This window comes from Acipenser ruthenus, chromosome 2, assembly GCF_902713425.1.
Source record: "Acipenser ruthenus chromosome 2, fAciRut3.2 maternal haplotype, whole genome shotgun sequence".
Lineage (NCBI taxonomy): Eukaryota > Metazoa > Chordata > Actinopteri > Acipenseriformes > Acipenseridae > Acipenser > Acipenser ruthenus.
Window position 1 is genome coordinate 89,785,687 of NC_081190.1, and position 21,240 is coordinate 89,806,926.

General features: G+C 40.7%; 1 protein-coding gene across 1 annotated transcript in view; it reads right to left on the minus strand.

Annotated features, from left to right (window-relative positions):
- LOC117408467 (V-type proton ATPase subunit B-like) overlaps nucleotides 1–21,240 on the minus strand; it is a 59,216-nt gene that overhangs the window by 12,365 nt on the left and 25,611 nt on the right. Inside the window, exons 3-5 of the mRNA XM_059003475.1 lie at nucleotides 19,436–19,534; nucleotides 4,778–4,871; nucleotides 2,327–2,404 (exon numbers count right to left, since the gene is read on the minus strand). Coding sequence (XP_058859458.1) covers nucleotides 2,327–2,404; nucleotides 4,778–4,871; nucleotides 19,436–19,534 — 271 coding nt within the window. The remainder of the gene's footprint in view (nucleotides 1–2,326; nucleotides 2,405–4,777; nucleotides 4,872–19,435; nucleotides 19,535–21,240) is intronic.

Below are 21,240 nucleotides of genomic sequence, written 5' to 3' on the forward strand. Positions count from 1 at the left end.
ATCTGCCAAATCAATTTTCCTTTTTGCCTTCTGACCCAGACTTCTTTTTTTTAGCTTCCATGGCTAATTTTACAGGTGTGTCAGTGAGAATTGCTGTTACTTTCCTCTCTCCCTTTTGTTTTGCCTTGAGCCTGTTTTGGAGAACGGGTGGACGGTGACTGGAGAGAAAGCTTCCTCTTGTGTCTCCTTTTGAAGAGCTTGATTATAGCCTGATGTACTTGCCTCTGGAGAGGTGACCTGAGGTGTGGTTGGAGAGATGACTTGAGGTGTGGTTGGAGAGATGACCTGTGTTAGGGCAGGTGACTCTGATGCATTTGTGTTTTCTTCTGAAAGTGAAGCAGGTGGAAGTAGCCGATCAGTGACAAAAGATGGTGCGAAGTCACATTCTTCAAAAATATCCTGATTGAAAGGCCAGATTCCTGTACACTTGAAGCCTGCCTGAGTATTTTTGGGTGTACCAGCTAAGGGAAGAGCAGTCTTCACAATTCCTGGAATATCGTAGATTGTCATTGTTTTTCCAGGTTTTGTCTTCATCCAGCTGTCAATGCATGAGCTGACCATCTTCTTTAATGGCCCATAAACACTGCGATCGAGAGGCTGCAATTTATGGGAACAGTGTGGGGGAGAAGACAGGAGAACAATGCCATTGTTCTTACAGAAATCAATGGCCTGGACTGACAGGCTAGTTTTGTATGAGGTCAATTGTAACACGTGTTACAACTGTCCCCAACCCTAACAACAAAACTAACAACAAACAACGGTGTAAATTGTAAGTACACAGATTAGCTATATATAAAAATATATATATATATATATAATTGTAATTAATCACTAACTTAATCACTAACTTTCTTTTCTAACTAACAATTTTCTCTCTTCGTTGCATTTGTGGCGCAGTTATGGGGAGCCAGGGGTCCTCTTTTGGGTTCTCAAAAATCGTTTTTTGTGGATAAAATCTTGAGCTTTTATCACAGGCAGTTTCTTTTCCACAGGCAGGCAGGGAACCTAACTGAGCATGTGCAGAGTGAGTTGCACCACTCTAGCTTGTTTCTGTTTGGAGAAATTCAAGGTGTTACAACCAACCCTTGTTACAACTGACCCTGGTCTCCCCTACACTCCTCAGAAGGTTAGCAATATCATCCTGGCTTGTGTTTTACACAACATAGCTTTCCATAATGGATGTTGAACTTACAGAGGAAAGATTACAGGGTTTGAGGGAAGCAGATGCTGAACTTGAAGCACCAGTGGTGGAGGTTGCAGATGTGCAAGTGCCAGGCAGGTCAGACAAAGCCTTTAGACAGAGGTTCACAGGTACGCATCCGAACCAATACAAAATGCGGACTTTGTTATTGTTATAAAGAATTTATAATAAAGGCAGCAACGGTGCTCATGGTTCCAAGGTGAGCTATACATGCCTAACTTTAGGAAAACTCTTCATTCTACATTATTTTCTTCTATTATATCTCAAATAAACAACATCTGGAATGAAATGACAAATCTTCCACTATTGACTTACGGATTGTGTGAATCACTGCACTAGTGGGGATGGGGGGAAAGGTGCGCAATGAATAATAAGGAATTGCAGGAATTGTAGCATATTTTAGAAACACATTTATGTAGGATTAATGGTTAAAAGACAAATATACAAATTCGCTTTTTAAATAAATGTTTCACCAGAGCCTGACGCATGTGAATAACAGCTGGTTTTCAGCGGGTTCCTGTCATTAGTAAAACCCGGCATAAGTTATGTTTTGAAACTGTTGTTTCCTCGTAGTTCATGATGATATTCGATCGTTTTTTTGTCTGCTTTTCCCTGGGAGGAACATCATCTGCCTGTTACTCCCTGTCAATTATACATTTTCTTTTCACTGATTGAATCCAAAATTGACTGATTGTACCGACGTATTTAAGATTTAAGGATGAATGTGTGCTCACCGAATTCCCTTATTTTAGGAGATTTTGTTTGTGTATCGCTTCGATTTTCCGACACAATGCTAAAAAAAATGTGTTCGGTAAAATGTTTACCACAACACTGAAATACCGACACTTGAGTGTAGAGGCTTGTGTCCACAGTCGTGGTATACTGAACTTTTAGTAACAGATATAATAATAGGTAATGTATTTATCTAATTTCTACAAGTATTTCCATAAAGTGTCTTTCTCCATCATGTCAACATGCTTTATTTTACATGTCTGTGTGAGTGGCAGAACAATGATGTCTGAGCTGTCTAAAGGAAACAGTGTTCCGGCTTAATTACAGCACTGCCTGTAAGAGCCAGCCTCACAGAGAAGTCTGGAGATGTCCTGAAATGTAAACTGTACTTGCCATTGATATCAAGGAAATCCTCAGCCAGCACAGAAGGACCCTTGTCGATTGGCTTCCCGGATCCATTAAAAATGCGACCTGAAAGCAGAGAAGCGGAGGAGAGCACATTTAGCGTTGTGTTCTATCAACAGCATGTTCACCAAAACTGCAGCACGTTAAATTATTTATTTTATTGTATTTAATTTATATAGCGCCTTTCATACCACAGTATCTTAAAGTGCTTTACATGTTGGTTAAAACAAGTATGCAGTATCAAGAAAAATGACAACAACAATAATAATAATAATAATAATAATAATAATAATAATAATAATAATAATAATAATAATAATAATAATAATAATAATAATAATAACACTATGTAACACAATTTTTGTTCCTGGGTAGTAAGTGTTATTTCCTAATTGCTTATGCCTTAAAAGTATAGAAAATGGCTATTATTCCCCACAAACTTTGCTTTTGTGACCAGGACAGTGATATTTTGAAATTTACCTATTTCCAATGAGAAAACGGGCGAATTTGTGTCATTTCGTTCACATAAAGTCAGAAAAAAACAACATATGAATCCAAATTAACATGTATTTATACTAAAGTAATACAAAAATGACTACAAAAGATTTAGAAGTGAGTAGTTTTTCGAGATTTACGATTATACTGTAAATCACTTTCACGAATCAGCCCCCAAATGTAGTCTCCCATCATGTTCTCGTTATACTGTCCTTGGTAGCGGCGTTCAAAGTCCAGTATATCCTGGTGGAAGCGCTCGCCTTGCTCCTCCGAGTACGCTCCCATGTTCTCCTTGAATTTATCAAGCTGAGCATCAAGGATATGGACTTTGAGGGACATCCTACAGCCCATTGTGCCGTAGTTCTTCACCAGAGTCTCAACCAGCTCCACATAGTTTTCGGCCTTGTGATTGCCCAGGAAGCCCCGAACCACTGCGACAAAGCTGTTCCAAGCTGCTTTCTCCTTACTAGTGAGCTTCTTGGGGAATTCATTGCACTCCAGGATCTTCTTTATCTGTAGTCCGACGAAGACACCGGCTTTGACCTTTGCCTCAGACAGCTTAGGGAAGAAGTCTTGAAGGTACTTGAAGGCTGCTGACTCCTTATCTAGAGCTCTGACAAATTGTTTCATAAGGCCCAATTTGATGTGCAGTGGTGGCATCAGCACCTTCCGGGGGTCCACCAGTGGCTCCCACTTGACGTTGTTCCTCCCCACAGAGAACTCGGTCCGCTGTGGCCAGTCCCGCCTGTGGTAGTGCGCCTTGGTGTCCCTGCTGTCCCAAAGGCAAAGATAGGAGGGAAACTTGGTAAAACCGCCTTGGAGACCCATCAGGAATGCCACCATTTTGAAGTCTCCTATGACCTTGATGCCATCTCAGAAAAATGCAGATATGTATCCACTTAGGCAGCTGGAACTAAACTGAACTGGTGGGCTTAAGGCCCCTGTATTTATACTACTATTTATATTACTGGAAAGTTATAGAAAGTTCTAGAAGTTACTCCAAGTTTACTCAGCACTGAATCTATCTGGAATGTTCTGGAAAATAGGTAAATTTCAAAATATCACTGTCCTGGTCACAAAAGCAAAGTTTGTGGGGAATAATAGCCATGTTCTATACTTTTGAGGCATAAGCAATTAGGAAATAACACTTACTACCCAGGAACAAAAAAAAATTTACACGGTGTAATAATTCTAAAAAAACTATTGAAAAAATAGGTAATGAATAATAATTGAACCACTCCTATCTTTAAAAAAGAAAGATGACCAAGTCCCCCAAAACCTTCTATTATCCTAGCTAAACAGGTTCAGTTTCCCAAGGTATTCCAGTCCAGTTCTTTGTTCCAGCCTTAACATTGACCTAATAAATCCTTTAACCAGGTCAGTCCGGTATTCTTATGATTTAATAACACTTGGACTGGAATCGCCCCCCCAGGAGCAGGGTATTCTAATAATTTGTACCACCGTTGCTGAATCTATTTTCTTATACATACAGATTCATCTCGAGGATGCACTGCCCCACCGGTGGGTCAAATTTGGTACTTACTTTAAAATCCAGGAATTATAGTTATCTGTCTCAAATTCTTTGTAATGTAAACTACTGGACAACTAAAAATGTAAAAGATGTACCTGCATTAAGTGCTGTATACAGTATTTTTCTTTCTTTCTTTCTTTCTTTCTTTCTTTCTTTCTTTCTTTTTTATCTTCCTAAATACGTGTGTGTGTGTGTTTGTTTTGTTAAGTATGAATATTAAAAAATTCTTAAATACACGTATACAGTTTAATTTCAAATCTGACATCTGAAAAACGCGCAAACCTAAATAAATACATAAAGTTGATTATTATGATGATGATGATGATGATGATGATGATGATGATGAATTTGTGTAAATTATCGCCTTGCTGGCGCGGAATGCTTTTGGCTGGGGCGTCTCTCTCCACACCTACCCAGCATGTCCTCAGAAACAGGTGTGCGGAGAATATCTCCAGTGAACTCGCATGTAGTCTTCCTGACGTCGATGCCAGAGGTCCCTTCAAATACCTGCAGGAACAAATTAGAGGGGATAATAAAGAGATGGGCGAGGGGAGAGAGAAAGAGAGAGAGAGAGAGAGAGAGAGAGAGAGAGAGAGAGAGAGAGAGAGAGTTTTGAAATCCCTTTATTGAAACAAAAAAACAAAAATACATAAAACAAGATAGCCACAAAATAAACCATCACAGCAAAAAAAAACAATTAAGCAGTCAAAAAAAAAACAACAAAAGTTCCAATATAAATCTTTTAGCGTGACAAGGTTAAAATAACAAAATGAGCTCTCCCTCCTTACTCACATCACACAGCCCCCCCCCCCCCACCCCCCCCCTCACACTACGTCTGTTTAAACTTGTCCAAGTCCATTACCAAACGGTAATAAAAAAAATCTACCTGACAAGCAGGACTCTAAAAACACTCCAAGCATGTTTTTTCGAGATTTATAAATGGCTAACTTCGCTTGACCAAGGATAAAATTAACAAGCACACATTTTTGACGCTGTTTTGATATGTAGGTGAGAGACAGAGAGAGAGAGAGAGAGAGAGAAGAACCTTTTAAACGAGGTTTTATCGTGTGAATGCTGCGGTGATAGGGGTGAGATATATTTGGTCGACGCTGTCACTGTGCCAGTGATCGCAGAAAACAATGGTGTGTTTCATCAGTAAGCGTTTTAAAGCAACAGTTCGCAAACTTGTAAAAGACGGCAGTTCGCAAACTTGTAAAAGACGGCCATCCGTTTGGTTATTAGTGGTTTATATCACGATATCAAGACATATATGAGGCCTGGACAATTAGGCGCATGTTAATCTTGAAGTGAAAATAGCACTGACCCGGGCAATGGTTAGGCCTACTCGAGGAAACAATTCGGCAATGTCCGTTTACATTTTTCTTGAACATTTCGGTTTAAAGCAGATGAACAAACGTAGAGTCTATTTCAATAGACATAACGGCTATTGTGTTTATTGTTCCGGGTATAGTGTTGGGGAGACGGGGAATGGAAAGAGCCCGCAGTCTGAACTGGTAACGCTTTATATTGCGCGACATAAATTAATATTAAATAGATATGCAATTGCATAGTAAATTAATGTTTAATTAATATTTAATAAATATGCAAATGATATTAAATTTACGTTAAATTATTCCTTGTTACTTCCCATTAACATTTAAGTCCGGTTAACTGTATTTTCAATAAGGACATGTAAACAATGGGAAATTATTACATATTTTCAAGGGTAACAAAACGTAATATAAATAGACGTGATATGCAATTACATTTTCAATCGACATTTGGTTAACATTTGGCAAGAAACCAGCTCTTGCATATTTATTACATATTAATTTAACATTAATTCAATATGCAATTGATAATCTATTTAATATTAATTTATGCCACGCAATATAAAGCGTTACCGTCTACCGAAACTGTTTAAATAAGTTATGATTGTAAGTATGGATTAAATTCTAAAATGTAAAAAAATAGTTTAAAATAATATCATTTTTTAACATTTGACGTTGCTAAAATAATACTAATAGTACCTAATAACAATACAATTTTAGCGAATTGAAATTGATGTAGAGGCTAAAAAAGCTATAAAAAGATAATTTCATTCTTACTAGCTGTGCGCCTTGAAGCTAAAAAAAACCAATAGGAACATTCTTATTTTTTTTCAAAGCAATTATTTCTGAAACCGGAAAGTGACATATTCTCAACAAAAACAACAATGAGAAGAGTTACAGTCGGATATTAAGAAATACGTGATTTACTTTTATCGAATAATAATAACACTACTACTACGACTAGGATTACTACTACTACTACTACTACTACTACTACTACTACTACTACTACTAATAATAATAATAATAATAATAATAATAATGTTGATTCTGGTAGTAAATATATTTACGAATTATTTAAAACACAATAAATAGTTAAGATCATATAAGCCTACTATTTATTGATTTATTAAAATGTGTTACAAAACAAAGTAATACAAATATGCAAAATAAATAAATGAACCGGTCCTATACAAGGCAATGTGCTATGGGTATTTGAACATAGCAAATACACACACACGCGCGCGCACACGCACACACACAATCAAGAAAAATGACTAAAAACAAAACGGAATACAATCTGTTTCTAAGTCAATTGAAATCCTTATCAATAGCCCAGCCTATTCAAAACCAATAATATCAATAATTTATAAACCTAAAACGAAAAGTAGGTTCAATGTTGATCGGCAAATGCGGTACAGTTACTATTAATTAATTAATTAATTAATTAATTAATTAATTAATTATAAAGTACAAAAAGAACTGGCTAGTTCTTTGTATTGGTGAATGATTGCAGTTTTATGTTTTAGTATTATGCAGTGTTCTTTGTATTGGTGAATGATTGCAGTTTTATGTTTTAGTATTATGCAGTGTTCTTTGTATTGGTGAATGATTGCAGTTTTATGTTTTAGTATTATGCAGTGTTCTTTGTATTGGTGAATGATTGCAGTCTTATGTTTTAGTATTATGCAGTGTTCTTTGTATTGGTGAATGATTGCAGTTTTATGTTTTAGTATTATGCAGTGTTCTTTGTATTGGTGAATGATTGCAGTTTTATGTTTTAGTATTATGCAGTGTTCTTTGTATTGGTGAATGATTGCAGTTTTATGTTTTAGTATTATGCAGTGTTCTTTGTATTGGTGAATGATTGCAGTTTTATGTTTTAGTATTATGCAGTGTTCTTTGTATTGGTGAATGATTGCGGTTTTATGTTTTAGTATTATGCAGTGTTCTTTGTATTGGTGAATGATTGCAGTTTTGTGTTTTAGTATTATGCAGTGTTCTTTGTATTGGTGAATGATTGCAGTTTTATGTTTTAGTATTATGCAGTGTTCTTTGTATTGGTGAATGATTGCAGTTTTATGTTTTAGTATTATGCAGTGTTCTTTGTATTGGTGAATGATTGCGGTTTTATGACAGTTTTATGACTATGACTTTATTAAGAACAAGGCTATTAAAATAAAATTGCACCTATATTAAAATGAACCATAACTATACACGATTTAATATTATATTTAATATAATGAATTAATGATTAAACTGTTAAATTTGGCAGTTCATAGATAAATAAAAGTTTGCAATGAAGAAGAAGAAGAAGAAGAAGAAGAAGAAGAAGAACAAGAACAAGAACAAGAACAAGAACAAGAAGAAGGAGGAGGAGGAGGAGAAGATTATTAATATTATTTACATTGCATCATGTTCTCTTCCTCTTAAGAGAACCAGAATGGTGCAGAAGTAAACGTGTCCCTTGAGTACTGTTTGTATTGTGCTGGTTAACTTTGTTACCAATGGTTTACCATGCTAGCCTTGCTTTAGCGTGCTTTCGTTATGTTTTTACTATGCTGTACTACACTTTGTAAACTTTGATACGGGCTGGAAGAACAGCAGTTCATGCATGAAAACAGATGAGCCGACAGATCATTCCAGTGACGGTTGCTTCTGATGAGCGTAGCTTTTCCAGGCTGAAATTGATCAAGACATATTTGGCTCAACGATGACTCAAAAAAATATTGTCACATTTGTCCATACTCAGTGGTGTAGTCATAAAGCTTAAAGTACCGGAAGGATAATTCAAATACAGATTTTCTAAAATAAATTATACGAACTCACCTTTTATTTGTACATTGAACTTGAGGTAACATTAATAATATTAAGGCCTACATGCGTCTCGCATGCGACTTTAGGCTACGCCCCCAGTGTTGATAGATTGGCATTATTCCAGCCAAATTTCACTTGTTTTAAAACTATCCGGCGGGTTACTGTTGTCTTTGGTGCATTGGTTATTTTTTGGCTATTGTTAGCATGCATGCATGTTTTTTTCTATTCATTTCCGTTATGTCATCGCCAGCGCAGAACTTCAATTACCACGATGTCCTGTCATGTCCTCCCCCCGCCTTTTTTTCCGGAGCTCTGCATCCAATAATGTACGAATCACAAAAGCGCTAAATTATTTTTTTTATTTGTCACCAAATTAAGAACTCTATCAGTACAATTACATTTTTTCTTTTGTTTTTTTAAATGTATTTTTAAAGATGTATTTTTTGTTCTGTGCGTATTCAACGGAAAGACTAATTTGATTTCACTATGGAAAATAGATCGCTTCTTTGATACCCAGTCGCCGCAATTAGGGGTCTATTCTGACTTGGTTTATGCACAATTTATGCGGTGGAAGAAGGGTTTACATGCTCACATATGGTATTGTATTTACCATTCATGGTCCTGTAAACCCTTCTTCCAGTGCGTAAATCGCGCGTAAACCAAGCCAGAATAGACCCCTTAGAGCAGTCGGGCGCTATTAAGCATTTTCAAAACACATCAGAAAATGTTCTTAAGGTCATTCCTAAGGCAAGGCCTATAGAAAAAAAGTACCATACTGTCAAATGAGACCGAAGTTGCCAAGAATTTAGAAAGCTAAATCTAGGAAAATATATTTGTAATTTATGTTCATACCTAATTTAGAACGTAAAATGGAAAGAAAGAAAATGATTTGATAATGCCCAGGGGTTCATTTGTTAACCATTTATTTTTGTAAAAAGTGTCATTGCAAACTGAGTGTCAAGTGTCAAAGAGGGATTTCTTTCCGATTTATTTATTTATTTATTTATTTATTTATTTATGTATGTATGTTTGTATTTATGTATTGATGTTCAAACTGATTCTTCTTAAAACACATTTGCGAGTGACTCAAGTATCACATGGAAACTGACAATTTGGACGATCAGATCAAACCTGTCTGGAAACCCTGTTTCGTGCACCTCATTGCAAAAATAAGAAAGTTCGAACTGTTTTTATTTGTGTGACTGGGACACGTGTGTCCCTTGTACCTTAAATGGTTAATTGCTTCCCCTTCCCCTTTCACCTATTCTACCTCCCCTCTGTCCCCTTCCTCCTTCCTTCCTTCCCTGCCTCCCTAGCCTGTCTGCGGCTTGCAACCTGAAGAACCGCTCACGCCTTGTGCTCAATCTGTGAAAACAACAAGGCTCTCTCACACAGCTAACCTGGCCAGAACCTCTGCCGGAGCGCTGCCAAACTGCACTCCTTTAATGCCGCGGGTACCTTTGCGAGCTCTACTTATCGTATTTGAGTCAGGCTGCCGCAGCAAGGACAGGCAGCCACGTGAGATCTCTGCAACGGCTTTGAGTGTGCAGGTGTGTGTGAAACAGCACGTATACCCACGAACAGAACTACAGGTGCAGCCCTAGCAAGGGTTAACCCTTTAAGGTACAAGGGACATATGTGTCCCACAAATTTAAAAATTATGCTAACTTATCTTTGCAATGAGGTGCACGAAACAGGGTTTACAATTTACTGAGAGGTTATTATTATTTATTTCTTAGCAGACGCCCTTATCCAGGGCAACTCACAATTGTTACAAGATATAATTTTTACATACAATTACCAATTTAGACAGTCTGGTTTTTAGTAGAGCAATCTAGGTAAAGTACCTTGCTCAAGGGTACAACAGCAGTGTCTCCCACTTGGGATTGAACCCATGATCCTCCGTTCAAGAGTCCAGAGCCCTAATCACTACTCCAAACTGCTAGGTTGGATCTGGTCATCCAAATTGTCAGTTTCCTTGTGATACTAGAGTCACTCTCAAATGTATTTTAAGAAGAAATTGAACAACCGCTGAATTATATATCATTCACAATATGTAAATGCTTCAGTCTGTAGAAACTGCGGAATCCTGGTACTGTTGCTGTAGGTCACAGGGTCTAATTGCAGCGATACCATCAGAGTAAGTGCAACACGTGACGTGGAGGTACGTGGAAGTTGGTTACTTATTCGCCGTGCAGTTGACAAAGCAGCGTGTCATTTTTCTGTGTGTTTTAACTCACTTACACATCTTGATCAATAAATATATTGGTACCATTTAAAAGACAATCAAAATGTAGCCCATTATAACCAACACTGAACGCATGGAGGACACGTCTTTTGATACCCAATTTACCCCCTAGACGCCTTGCTCACTGAATATCTAGGTATCTCTAGATAGGTTATCACTCCCTCTTTGCAAAAACAGTAACGATTTTAATGAGCAAGCCGTACTCCACGAGCAGCAGCACCCCAAAAGTGTAGCTCATTATAAACAATACAGAATGCATGCCCCATTTACCTCCTCCCCCACCCAGGGGCGGCGTAACCATATAGGCAGAACAGGCTGCCGCAGGGCGTCACATTGAAGGGAGCGGCAAAAATGGTACATAATTACATTTTATACTTCACATTTCTTTAGTCGTAAAATGCTCAACGTCTTATATCACTGTTACTTGTTCTGCAAAACTTATTGCTGATGTTAGGGAACCATATCATGAGCAGTGGTATAGTCCTAAATCTGGAAGTACTGGATGATCATGCCGGTGCGAAATCTGGTCTCCCCTGGGAACAGGCTCGTGGTTGTTGAGCCCATTGCTAAGCAAATAACTCATTGACGTTCTTTGCGCATTCAAATTGGCTGGGCATTATTGGATTTCATTTACAGTAGAACCCCAGAGTTATGAACACCAAAGTTACAAAACTGACCGGTCTACCAAACACCCCACTTTCAAACGGAAGTATGCAATCACTTAACCATGAGTGCGATGCAACCACATAGGCGCTCCTGTAAGCGGCATGCTCGTCACAGAGAATGCACAATTACTGTACCAACAAATGTATCCAGAAAGGTGAGGCAGATTTCAAAGCAAGTACATTTTAGTTTTAAACAAAACACAGTTTTTTTTTTGTTCAAGCCAAAGGAGGCAAGCTGCACGAATGCATTTAGTTTAAAACAGGCACTACGTTAACCCAGGTTTTCACAGACTTTTAAATCTGTGCTTTTGCTACAGTACCTTTTTCCATTTAAGGTACTGTATTAAAAACTTTAGAACCATAACAATATGAGTATTGAATTACTCTGCTGTATCCTTGTATTATTCTTCAGATTGAGGGTGTAGAGAGTTGGGGCCCGTTTGGATATCCCGAATGCGTAAGTGGAAATACGAAAGGTCTTACGACAAGTTATCACCTCCAATTACGAACACTTATCACGCGTTTCTATATTCCATACGAATCAAATTTGCTTTCGAATTGAAATACGAAAGATATATATATATATATATATATATATATATATATATATATATATATATATATATATACAGCTCTGGAAAAAATTAAAAGACCACTGCAAAATTATCAGTTTCACAGTGGGTGCGAGACACTGTGGCTTGTAGGCCTCTCCAGGTCTCCGTCTAACCATTAGACAACCAGGTGTTGGGAAAAGCTGAAAATTGGACCTATCTGGGGGTGCTTCAGCAAGGCTGGAATCGGGCAGATTTGTCTTCGTGAAGGACGCATGAATCAAGCCAAGTACAAGGTTGTCCTGGAAGAAAACATGCTTCCTTCTGCTCTGACAATGTTCCCCAACTCTGAGGATTGGTTTTTCCAGCAGGACAATGCTCCATGCCACACAGCCAGGTCAACCAAGGTGTGGATGGAGGACCACCAGATCAAGACCCTGTCATGGCCAGCCCAATCTCCAGACCTGAACCCCATTGAAAACCTCTGGAATGTGATCAAGAGGAAGATGGATGGTCACAAGCCATCAAACAAAGCCGAGCTGCTTGAATTTTTGCTCCAGGAGTGGCATAAAGTCACCCAACATCAATGTGACTGGTGAAGAGCATGCCAAGATGCATGAAAGCTGTGCTTGAAAATCAGGGTTATTCCACCAAATATTGATTTCTGAACTCTTCCTAAGTTAAAACATTAGTATTGTGTTGTTTAAAAATGAATATGAACTTATTTTCTTTGCATTATTCGAGGTCTGACAACACTGCATCTTTTTTGTTATTTTGACCAGTTGTCATTTTCTGCAAATAAATGCTCTAAATGACAATATTTTTATTTGGAATTTGGGAGAAATGTTGTCAGTAGTTTATAGAATAAAACAAAAATGTTCATTTTACCCAAACACATACCTATAAATAGTAAAACCAGAGAAACTGATAATTTTGCAGTGGTCTCTTAATTTTTTCCAGAGCTGTATATATATTTTGAGGTTGTTTTGCATTTTTTTATTCTATCAACCTTCATTCATGTACACTGTAGTAGTTCAACCTCTTCTAATATATAAATGTTTGTATAACAATACTGAGCATCGACGTACGTGCCGCTTATTAAACTTAAGATAAAAAAAGAAAACCTATCTGGACAGACCTACTGGCTTAAACCATTGCACTGGTGGATATGGGGGAAAGGTGCACAATGAACAACATGGAATGACAGGAATTAACAATTCCAATGTTTAGAAGCTAATTTAGTTTTTTTTTTAAAAAAATAAATGGTACCCCAAACCAAGAAGAGCTCGTTTTCAGCCGATTCCTGTAAAAACATGGAACATCCCGGTAATAAGTTCTCTTTGGAAACAGTTGAATCGTAGTTCATTGCTTTTGCTGTTCTGTTTTCGTCTTGTTTTCCTGGGAGGAAGGCAATCTACCTGTTAATATACATTTTGTTTTCACGGATTGAATCCTAAATTGACTGATTGTACAGAAGAATATAAGGAGTAATGTGTGCTCACTGAATTCCCTTATTTTAGAGGATTTTGTTTGAGTATCGCTTCGATTTTCCGACAATGTGCAAAAAAAAAAAAAAAAATGTTCGGAAAAATGTTTACCACAACACTGAAACACCGACACCTTTGAGTATAGAGCCCTATATGATGATGTCAAAAATTAAGGGCCATTGTGGGTTGAAGTAGGAAAATCAGTGGTTCTAACTGTTGGTGAACAATGGCTAAGACGTCGTCTAAGAAGAGAAAGCATTATGGCAAAGCGAGTTTATTTGTTTAACTCGAAGAAGTGGAACGCCACAAGGACCTACTGTTCGCAAAACTTGGCGGCCGTGTAACGTCTACTGCAAACACGGTTCAATGGACTGAAATTGCTGCTAAAATGAGTGCTACAAGTGACTGGAGGGCCATATCTTGAGAACAGGCTAAAAAATGGGCTGATTATAGTAGCCGCACGAGAAGAAAATCCGTACAGTGGAGACGTGAGTGTGACAAAGCAGGTGGAGGCCCCACCTTCCTCTCCAATGGTTTTAGCGGCACAGTTTGTCCATATCAATGCGTCATGCGTACAGCCCGGCCATTTAGCAACAACATGTTGCATATAATCTGCACATTCAAAGAGTTGTACCCTTTCCGACGCTCTGTGTTGAGTACATTTGTTCCAGAATTTTCTTTTTGTGATATATACCTGTGTTATCCAGTTTATGGATCCAGGCTTTTAGCATTCTCATCCCTGATCTCTGTACTTATAATTGACACAATTGATTGGTCTTAGTTTTGTTGTTACTTGCTGGAACATGAGGTTTAGTAATGGCTCCCTGGGTTGGGACCAGTTGTAACACGTGTTACAATTAACCCCATACACCATTAGCTGAATTATATTTGGGCACACGAATCTTGCACTGAAGGAAACAAAATGTTCCTACATCACAATTGTGACTCAGAGTGACATATTCTTGCTTGATAAGGCCTATAATATTAGGGATGTTAAAACGTTTTAAAAGTAGGACAAAAAAATGTCTTGCGAACATGTTTATTTTTCAATAAAGATACTCAGTGTTTGAGTTAAATAAAAACAAAAATATTTGCTTCATGTGAAAATTGATCTTATTCAATAAAACATTCAATTCTTGAGTTAAATGAAACGTGTTGTTATTTATTTAATTATTTTTCACAAAATGTTGCATCTGACCCCAACCCCCTTACAACTGACCCTGGCCATGGGGTCAGTTGTAACATCGGACACCTTACATTTCAAGCCCTCTTGCCATATGTAAATCATCTCTTCAAACAGGATAATTATGGGGATTGGTAGAGGACAGATGTAAGTTGTTTGTATCAAAGTATAGCTCAAATCATCCGTGAGTAATGGAGAGAAAGGTAAAAAATGGTACAACTGTCCCCGGTCTCCTTGATATATCCGGGCCCAAAACAGATTTTGATACAAAAACAGTGGGAAACGTGGCACAGATAGCAAGTTGGCATGTTATCCAATTAAGTAACTGGGGTTGCTTACTTATTCAATTTGCGTTATTGGACAACTTGCAATCTGTGCCATGTTTGCCCGCAGTTTCTGGACCAAAACCTGTTTTCGGCTGGGATAAATACATATGTGGGACAGAGAGGGCTTCCCCCTCTGTGAGAGTCAACTTTGAAATAAGTGGTCTAAAGCGATTGTACCCCTGAAATACACTGGTTACTTAATAAATTGGGGTTACGTTTGCGGGATGCGAATAAGAAGCTGGAATGTGGATAAGAAGCTGGCCGAATAAGAAGAAAACTTAAGCATCATAGGAAATGAGACCAGCAAATATGTAGCGCCATACACCGTGCCAAGACAAAAACAAACAAACAAAAAAAAACAGCCTACCTTTGGTACGAACCATTTACATCTACTTTGAGACGCATCGTAGAGAAAAACTAAACTACTAGTGTATCAGTAACGAACCTCTCTCCCATATTTATTACATCCTAAATCACAAAATATAAAAAATGTAAAAACACAATGTCACAAAGACGGCCAGAGTGGGTGGCGTCAGACCAGAAGCAGGAAGTAAATAAACAGAGAGATGTGGTTTGTTTAAGCTGAGCGCGTGATCGCGCTCAGCATTTAATAATTAACAGCACAGAAAATAAAAGGTTTGAACAGAACACAAAACAGGACACGGCACTGGTAGCCAAAAGAAACATATAAACAAAACGGACTAAACAGTAAACGGGCGGTGCAGGACAGACAGACGAACAAACACGGTGAGTGAAAACACGTTAACTATTACTCTTCTTATTATTCTTTTTCCTAACATTTACCTCCGTCTCCAATCCCGTTCTCCACTCACCGAACACCTAACCTTGAGTGACAGAAACGTGCATCTATATATACTGTTGCGCTGGGATTCAATTACTAATTAATTACTCACTTGAATCCCAGCACGTGAATTCATTACGTGAAACCCCGTGTTCACATATTATATTTTAAATGCACGTGCGTGATGTGCAATCCCGTGCCTAAATACAAATCTACACTTTTTAAATACACGTGAAACACAGACCCGTTTATATCCCGTGTACCAATGACTATACACCAACATTTACACACGCACGCATATACACAACACAGAACACACAAATGCACACAGGGGCGGGGCACTTTGCCACATATACCCCCCCTTGTGCGCAGCACACATGGCCTCAACGGCCACCTCCCCCCTTAAATACCCAGCAGTCCCGGCCAAAGTCTCGGGCTGGGAAGGGAGGCTTTAGTGGGCCCATGGCTGGACATGCTGTCAGCTCCCCTGCCGGTAGTGGCACGGCTGACAGCATGCTGGTCCCGTCCTGCAGCGAAAAAGCTGCGGGGGCAGGTGGTCCCCCGACCTCCCCCTTCTTCATAGCCGGCAGCTCCCTCCTGTGGGGCTCCGGCCACAAGAACTCCTGCAGCGAAACTGCTGCTGGGGAAAGTGGTCTCCAGACCTCATCCCCCTTCTTCGTGGCCGGCAGCTCCCCTTTCTGGGGCTCCGGCCACCGTACTCCCTGCGGAGGTACGGGCAGCAGAGGCAGCTCCAGCTCCTCTGCTCCAGGCGGTGGCGGAGGCAGAGGCAGCTCCAGCTCCTCTGCTCCTGGCGGTGGTGGAGGCAGAGGCAGCTCCAGCTCCTCTGCTCCTGGCGGTGGTGGAGGCAGAGGCAGCTCCAGCTCCTCTGCTCCTGGCGGTGGTGGTGGCGGAGGCAGAGGCAGCTCCTGCTCCTCTGCTCCTTGCGGTGGTGGTGGCGGAGGCAGAGGCAGCTCCTGCTCCTCTGCTCCTTGCGGTGGTGGTGGCGGAGGCAGAGGCAGCTCCTGCTCCTCTGCTCCTTGCGGTGGTGGTGGCGGAGGCAGAGGCAGCTCCTGCTCCTCTGCTCCTTGCGGTGGTGGTGGCGGAGGCAGAGGCAGCTCCTGCTCCTCTGCTCCTGGCGGTGCTGGCTCCCTCTGCTGTGGCGGCTGGGCATGTGCGCGCCGTGCTGCCTTCAGCAGCATAGCGAGAGGCTGCTGGGGGACACCAGCATCCTGCCCTTCTCCCCCCCAAAAATTTTCAGGGGGTTGAGCCTGTAACCCCTCCCCTTCCGGCTCTTGGGGCTGAACCAGCAGGCATTTTCCCTCTGCTGGTGGCTTGGGTCCCAGGGCTGTGGAAGCCCCGACTTGCCTCCCTTTGGGCTGTGGACGCACCGACTCCTCCCTTTTGGGCTGTGGACGCACCGACTCCTCCCTTTTGGGCTGTGGACGCACCGACTCCTCCCTTTTGGGCTGTGGACGCACCGACTCCTCCCTTTTGGGCTGTGGACGCACCGACTCCCCCCTCTTGGGCTGTGGACGTTCGGGCTCCCCCCACTCAGGCGTAGGACGTTCGGGCTCCTCCCACTCAGGCGTAGGACGTTCGGGCTCCTCCCACTCAGGCGTAGGACGTTCGGGCTCCTCCCACTCAGGCGTAGGACGTTCGGGCTCCTCCCACTCAGGCGTAGGATGTTCGGGCTCCTCCCACTCAGGCGTAGGACGTTCAGGCTCCTCCCGCTTGGGCTGTGGACGCTCAGGCTCCTCCCGCTTGGGCTGTGGACGCTCAGGCTCCTCCCATTTGGGCTGTGGACGCTCAGGCTCCTCCCATTTGGGCTGTGGAGGCAAAACCAGCAGGCATTCACCCTCTGCTGGTGGAGATGGGGACAGCAGGTACTCACCCTCTGCTGGTGGAGATGGGGACAGCAGGCATTCACCCTCTGCTGGTGGGCCTGCTACCTGGGCTGCTGTTCCTTTTATCGTTGCCTCCAGGTAGCTGAGGAGAAACTCCACACCTTCCTCCAAGGTGTTTGGGGTGTGTTCCTCCTGATAGGCCTCCCATCTCTCACTGTCCATCATCCACAGGGCCCGGACGATTATGGGCAGAGACTGGGCCTCCAGCCCAGCATTCTCTAGGAACCAGCCCCGCAGTTTGATGGCGTCTTCTGCCATTGACTTTTTTTTTTTTTTTTTCCCAGACCCCTCCTGGTCTGACGCTTGGAGGCGCGGCTACCCCACTTCTGACACCACGTGTCACAAAGACGGCCAGAGTGGGTGGCGTCAGACCGGAAGCAGGAAGGAATACACAGAGAGATGTGGTTTGTTTAAGCTGAGCGCGTGATCGCGCTCAGCATTTAATAATTAACAGCACAGAAAATAAAAGGTTTGAACAGAACACAAAACAGGACACGGCACTGGTAGCCAAAAGAAACATATAAACAAAACGGACTAAACAGTAAACGGACGGTGCAGGACAGACAGACGAACAAACACGGTGAGTGAAAACACGTTAACTATTACTCTTCTTATTATTCTTTTTCCTAACATTTACCTCCGTCTCCAATCCCGTTCTCCACTCACCGAACACCTAACCTTGAGTGACAGAAACGTGCATCTATATATACTGTTGTGCTGGGATTCAATTACTAATTAATTACTCACTTGAATCCCAGCACGTGAATTCATTACGTGAAACCCCGTGTTCACATATTATATTTTAAATGCACGTGCGTGATGTGCAATCCCGTGCCTAAATACAAATCTACACTTTTTAAATACACGTGAAACACAGACCCGTTTATATCCCGTGTACCAATGACTATACACCAACATTTACACACGCACGCATATACACAACACAGAACACACAAATGCACACAGGGGCGGGGCACTTTGCCACACACAACCACAATGCCAAAAAGATAAATAATAAAATGAATAATACATTCAAATAAATAATACATTCAAATAATTATATTAGTCAACTGCTGTCTAGTATTTACAAAATATGTTTTGCCTGTAAGAACCCCATTTAACTAAACACCTACTTAAAACAGTAAAAACATTATTTTTGTATTATTATTTATTTTATTTTATTTATGTATTTATTTTGCATATTAACATAATTGGGTAACTGTAACTAAGTCACCACAACTAAGTCATTCAAATATTTAGTGTTTCTGGAAAGTGGAGACGATAACCTATCATAAGACACCAAAATATTTAGTGAGCAAGGCGTCTAAGGAGGGGGGGGGGGGGAGGGGGGGTACATGGGGCATCCAAAGACGTTACGCAGCCAAAGAAACATGTGTCAAGTTAATCAAAATTGAAAGAAAGAGTGAAGTTAATAGGATGATCCATTTTACAAAAAGGACCAGGTATGTGTGTGCGTGTTTTGTTGTGCCGTGTTTTGTTTTGAGCCACTATCAAATGTATTTCTGTTTTGTGGTGTTCTATACATAGGATGACATATGTGCACAGGATAAGATGTACATACAAGAGTTATGTGGTCTGTAATTAACCACAAGGCCTCTTCAGTGTGGTTTCTGCCAACTGGAGGTTAGTTCCTAGGGGGAATGAATATTCAGAATGTTCTGACTCTGCTTTTATAAGGGCACCATGCAAATTCAATCCAGTGAAACATTCTCTATGGAAGTCTTCTTGCTGCTTACCTGCACAATGGCTTTGGATCCGGACACCTCCAGCACCTGTCCACTCCTCACTGTCCCGTCAGGGAGGGTGAAATTCACAATCTCTGCAAACTTGGAGAACTGGAAAAAGAGAGGAAATAACAATAATAATGATTATGACCTTTTTTTAACCTTATTTGGATCTGTGTTTGCAGTACTCTCCGGAGGCCTTTGGATGGCGCTAGACTCGTTTTTACTAACTTGTTGGAAAGGCATGTCCGGGGTGAGAGTAGTGGATGCAGGTCAGTGGGTGGCATGTCCAATGGTGGCACTGCCATAGCCTGGCATCAAATGCACAAGTTTCCTGTCTATGTATCTACTGTATTATGTAATGCATATATGTTTTTCAAAGTTTCTCAAACTCCAGAGTTCACACAAACTGTTTTAAAACTAAGTGAATATTTCTCAATGCAGCACAAATGATAACAAAATAATTTAATCTCAGTAGTAGTATAGGACCATCTCTTTAACAATTTGTTTGACTCCATAATCTACACAATTTATAAACTTAGATACTGTATACAAAGCCTTCAAAACCTTGGCCTATCCCATGCACCTTCATTGCAAATGCTGCTTAAAAAACACCATTCTCACAATAAGATTTTAACTAATCCCCTGCCATATGACAGCATGGAATAACACAGTACATCAACCAATACCCCTCAGAACTACCTCTATTGACAGCTTTTCCCTTCTACACCCATACCCCTAACCCCAAACTGAGTCCCTCCCTTTCTTGCATATCTGTATGCTCCTTCCTAAGCCTAATGCTGCCCACTAAACACATTCCACATCTCCTCCTGTGTGCATCATTACATTGAATGGTTTGCTTGAGTTAGCACAAACAAACACCAGACTCAGGTGCATGCTTCAGGGTCAGCTGGCCCGTGTCCTGTAGTGAGGGTCGAAGAGGAGATGCTGGGTGGTCTGTAGGTATCCCATCTTACTCTGCAGGGGAGATGAACTCTCCAGGTGCAGCCAGCCCAGCTTGAGAGCCGAGAGCTCATTAGGGGAGGCGCTAATGAGGAAGTAGTCTGATCAAGCCCTACACCCAAATGGGCTTGTTAAACAAGACCTTGAGCCGGGAGGGAGCAGGCTGAGAGGGTCTGTAAAGAGAGGCTGTATGGAGGGCGGCTCAGAATCTTTCTGACTCACTGACCCTCTTGTGTGCTCAGGGTGGGCCAGGATGTCAGGAGAGTCGGAGGGGCTGGGCTGCCTTTTGTGACCTGACAGTCTCTGTGCTAGTAGCCTCTTTTTAAATAACGTTGTTACTTTCATTCATGCTTAATTTTGTGAAAGGCCCCTTTCCCCCATGGCTGTGTCCTGAATGACAGGGGTGCAAACAGGAGAAGGCATGTATTACAATGTAATTAGTAATCACACACATTTGCTGGGGCTGGGGGTGGGGGGTGGGGGGTAGGGGGTTATAGGACCGCTGATCGGATGCCAATTAAGTACTGGGACATCCCAGCAGACTATCCTGCATTACAGTGTACAATAAATATTCTATAAAATATCTCTGATACATCAACAAGTTTAACGAGATACCCCCTGGCTCATATCGGTATTAATAGTATTAATGTTTACCAATATCATTTTGCACAGTACAGCTTTCCCCGTGTTTTTCTCATGATTCTACTAGGCATATACCTTAGATTACCATTGTTTGATATGTTTTTTTTGTTTTGTATATGCTTTGTCATACCTCTCTGTGCTTTGCAATGCTTACCTATGCTTTATCATTATTTCACTATTCTTTTATTATACTTAACTGTGTTTTTATTATT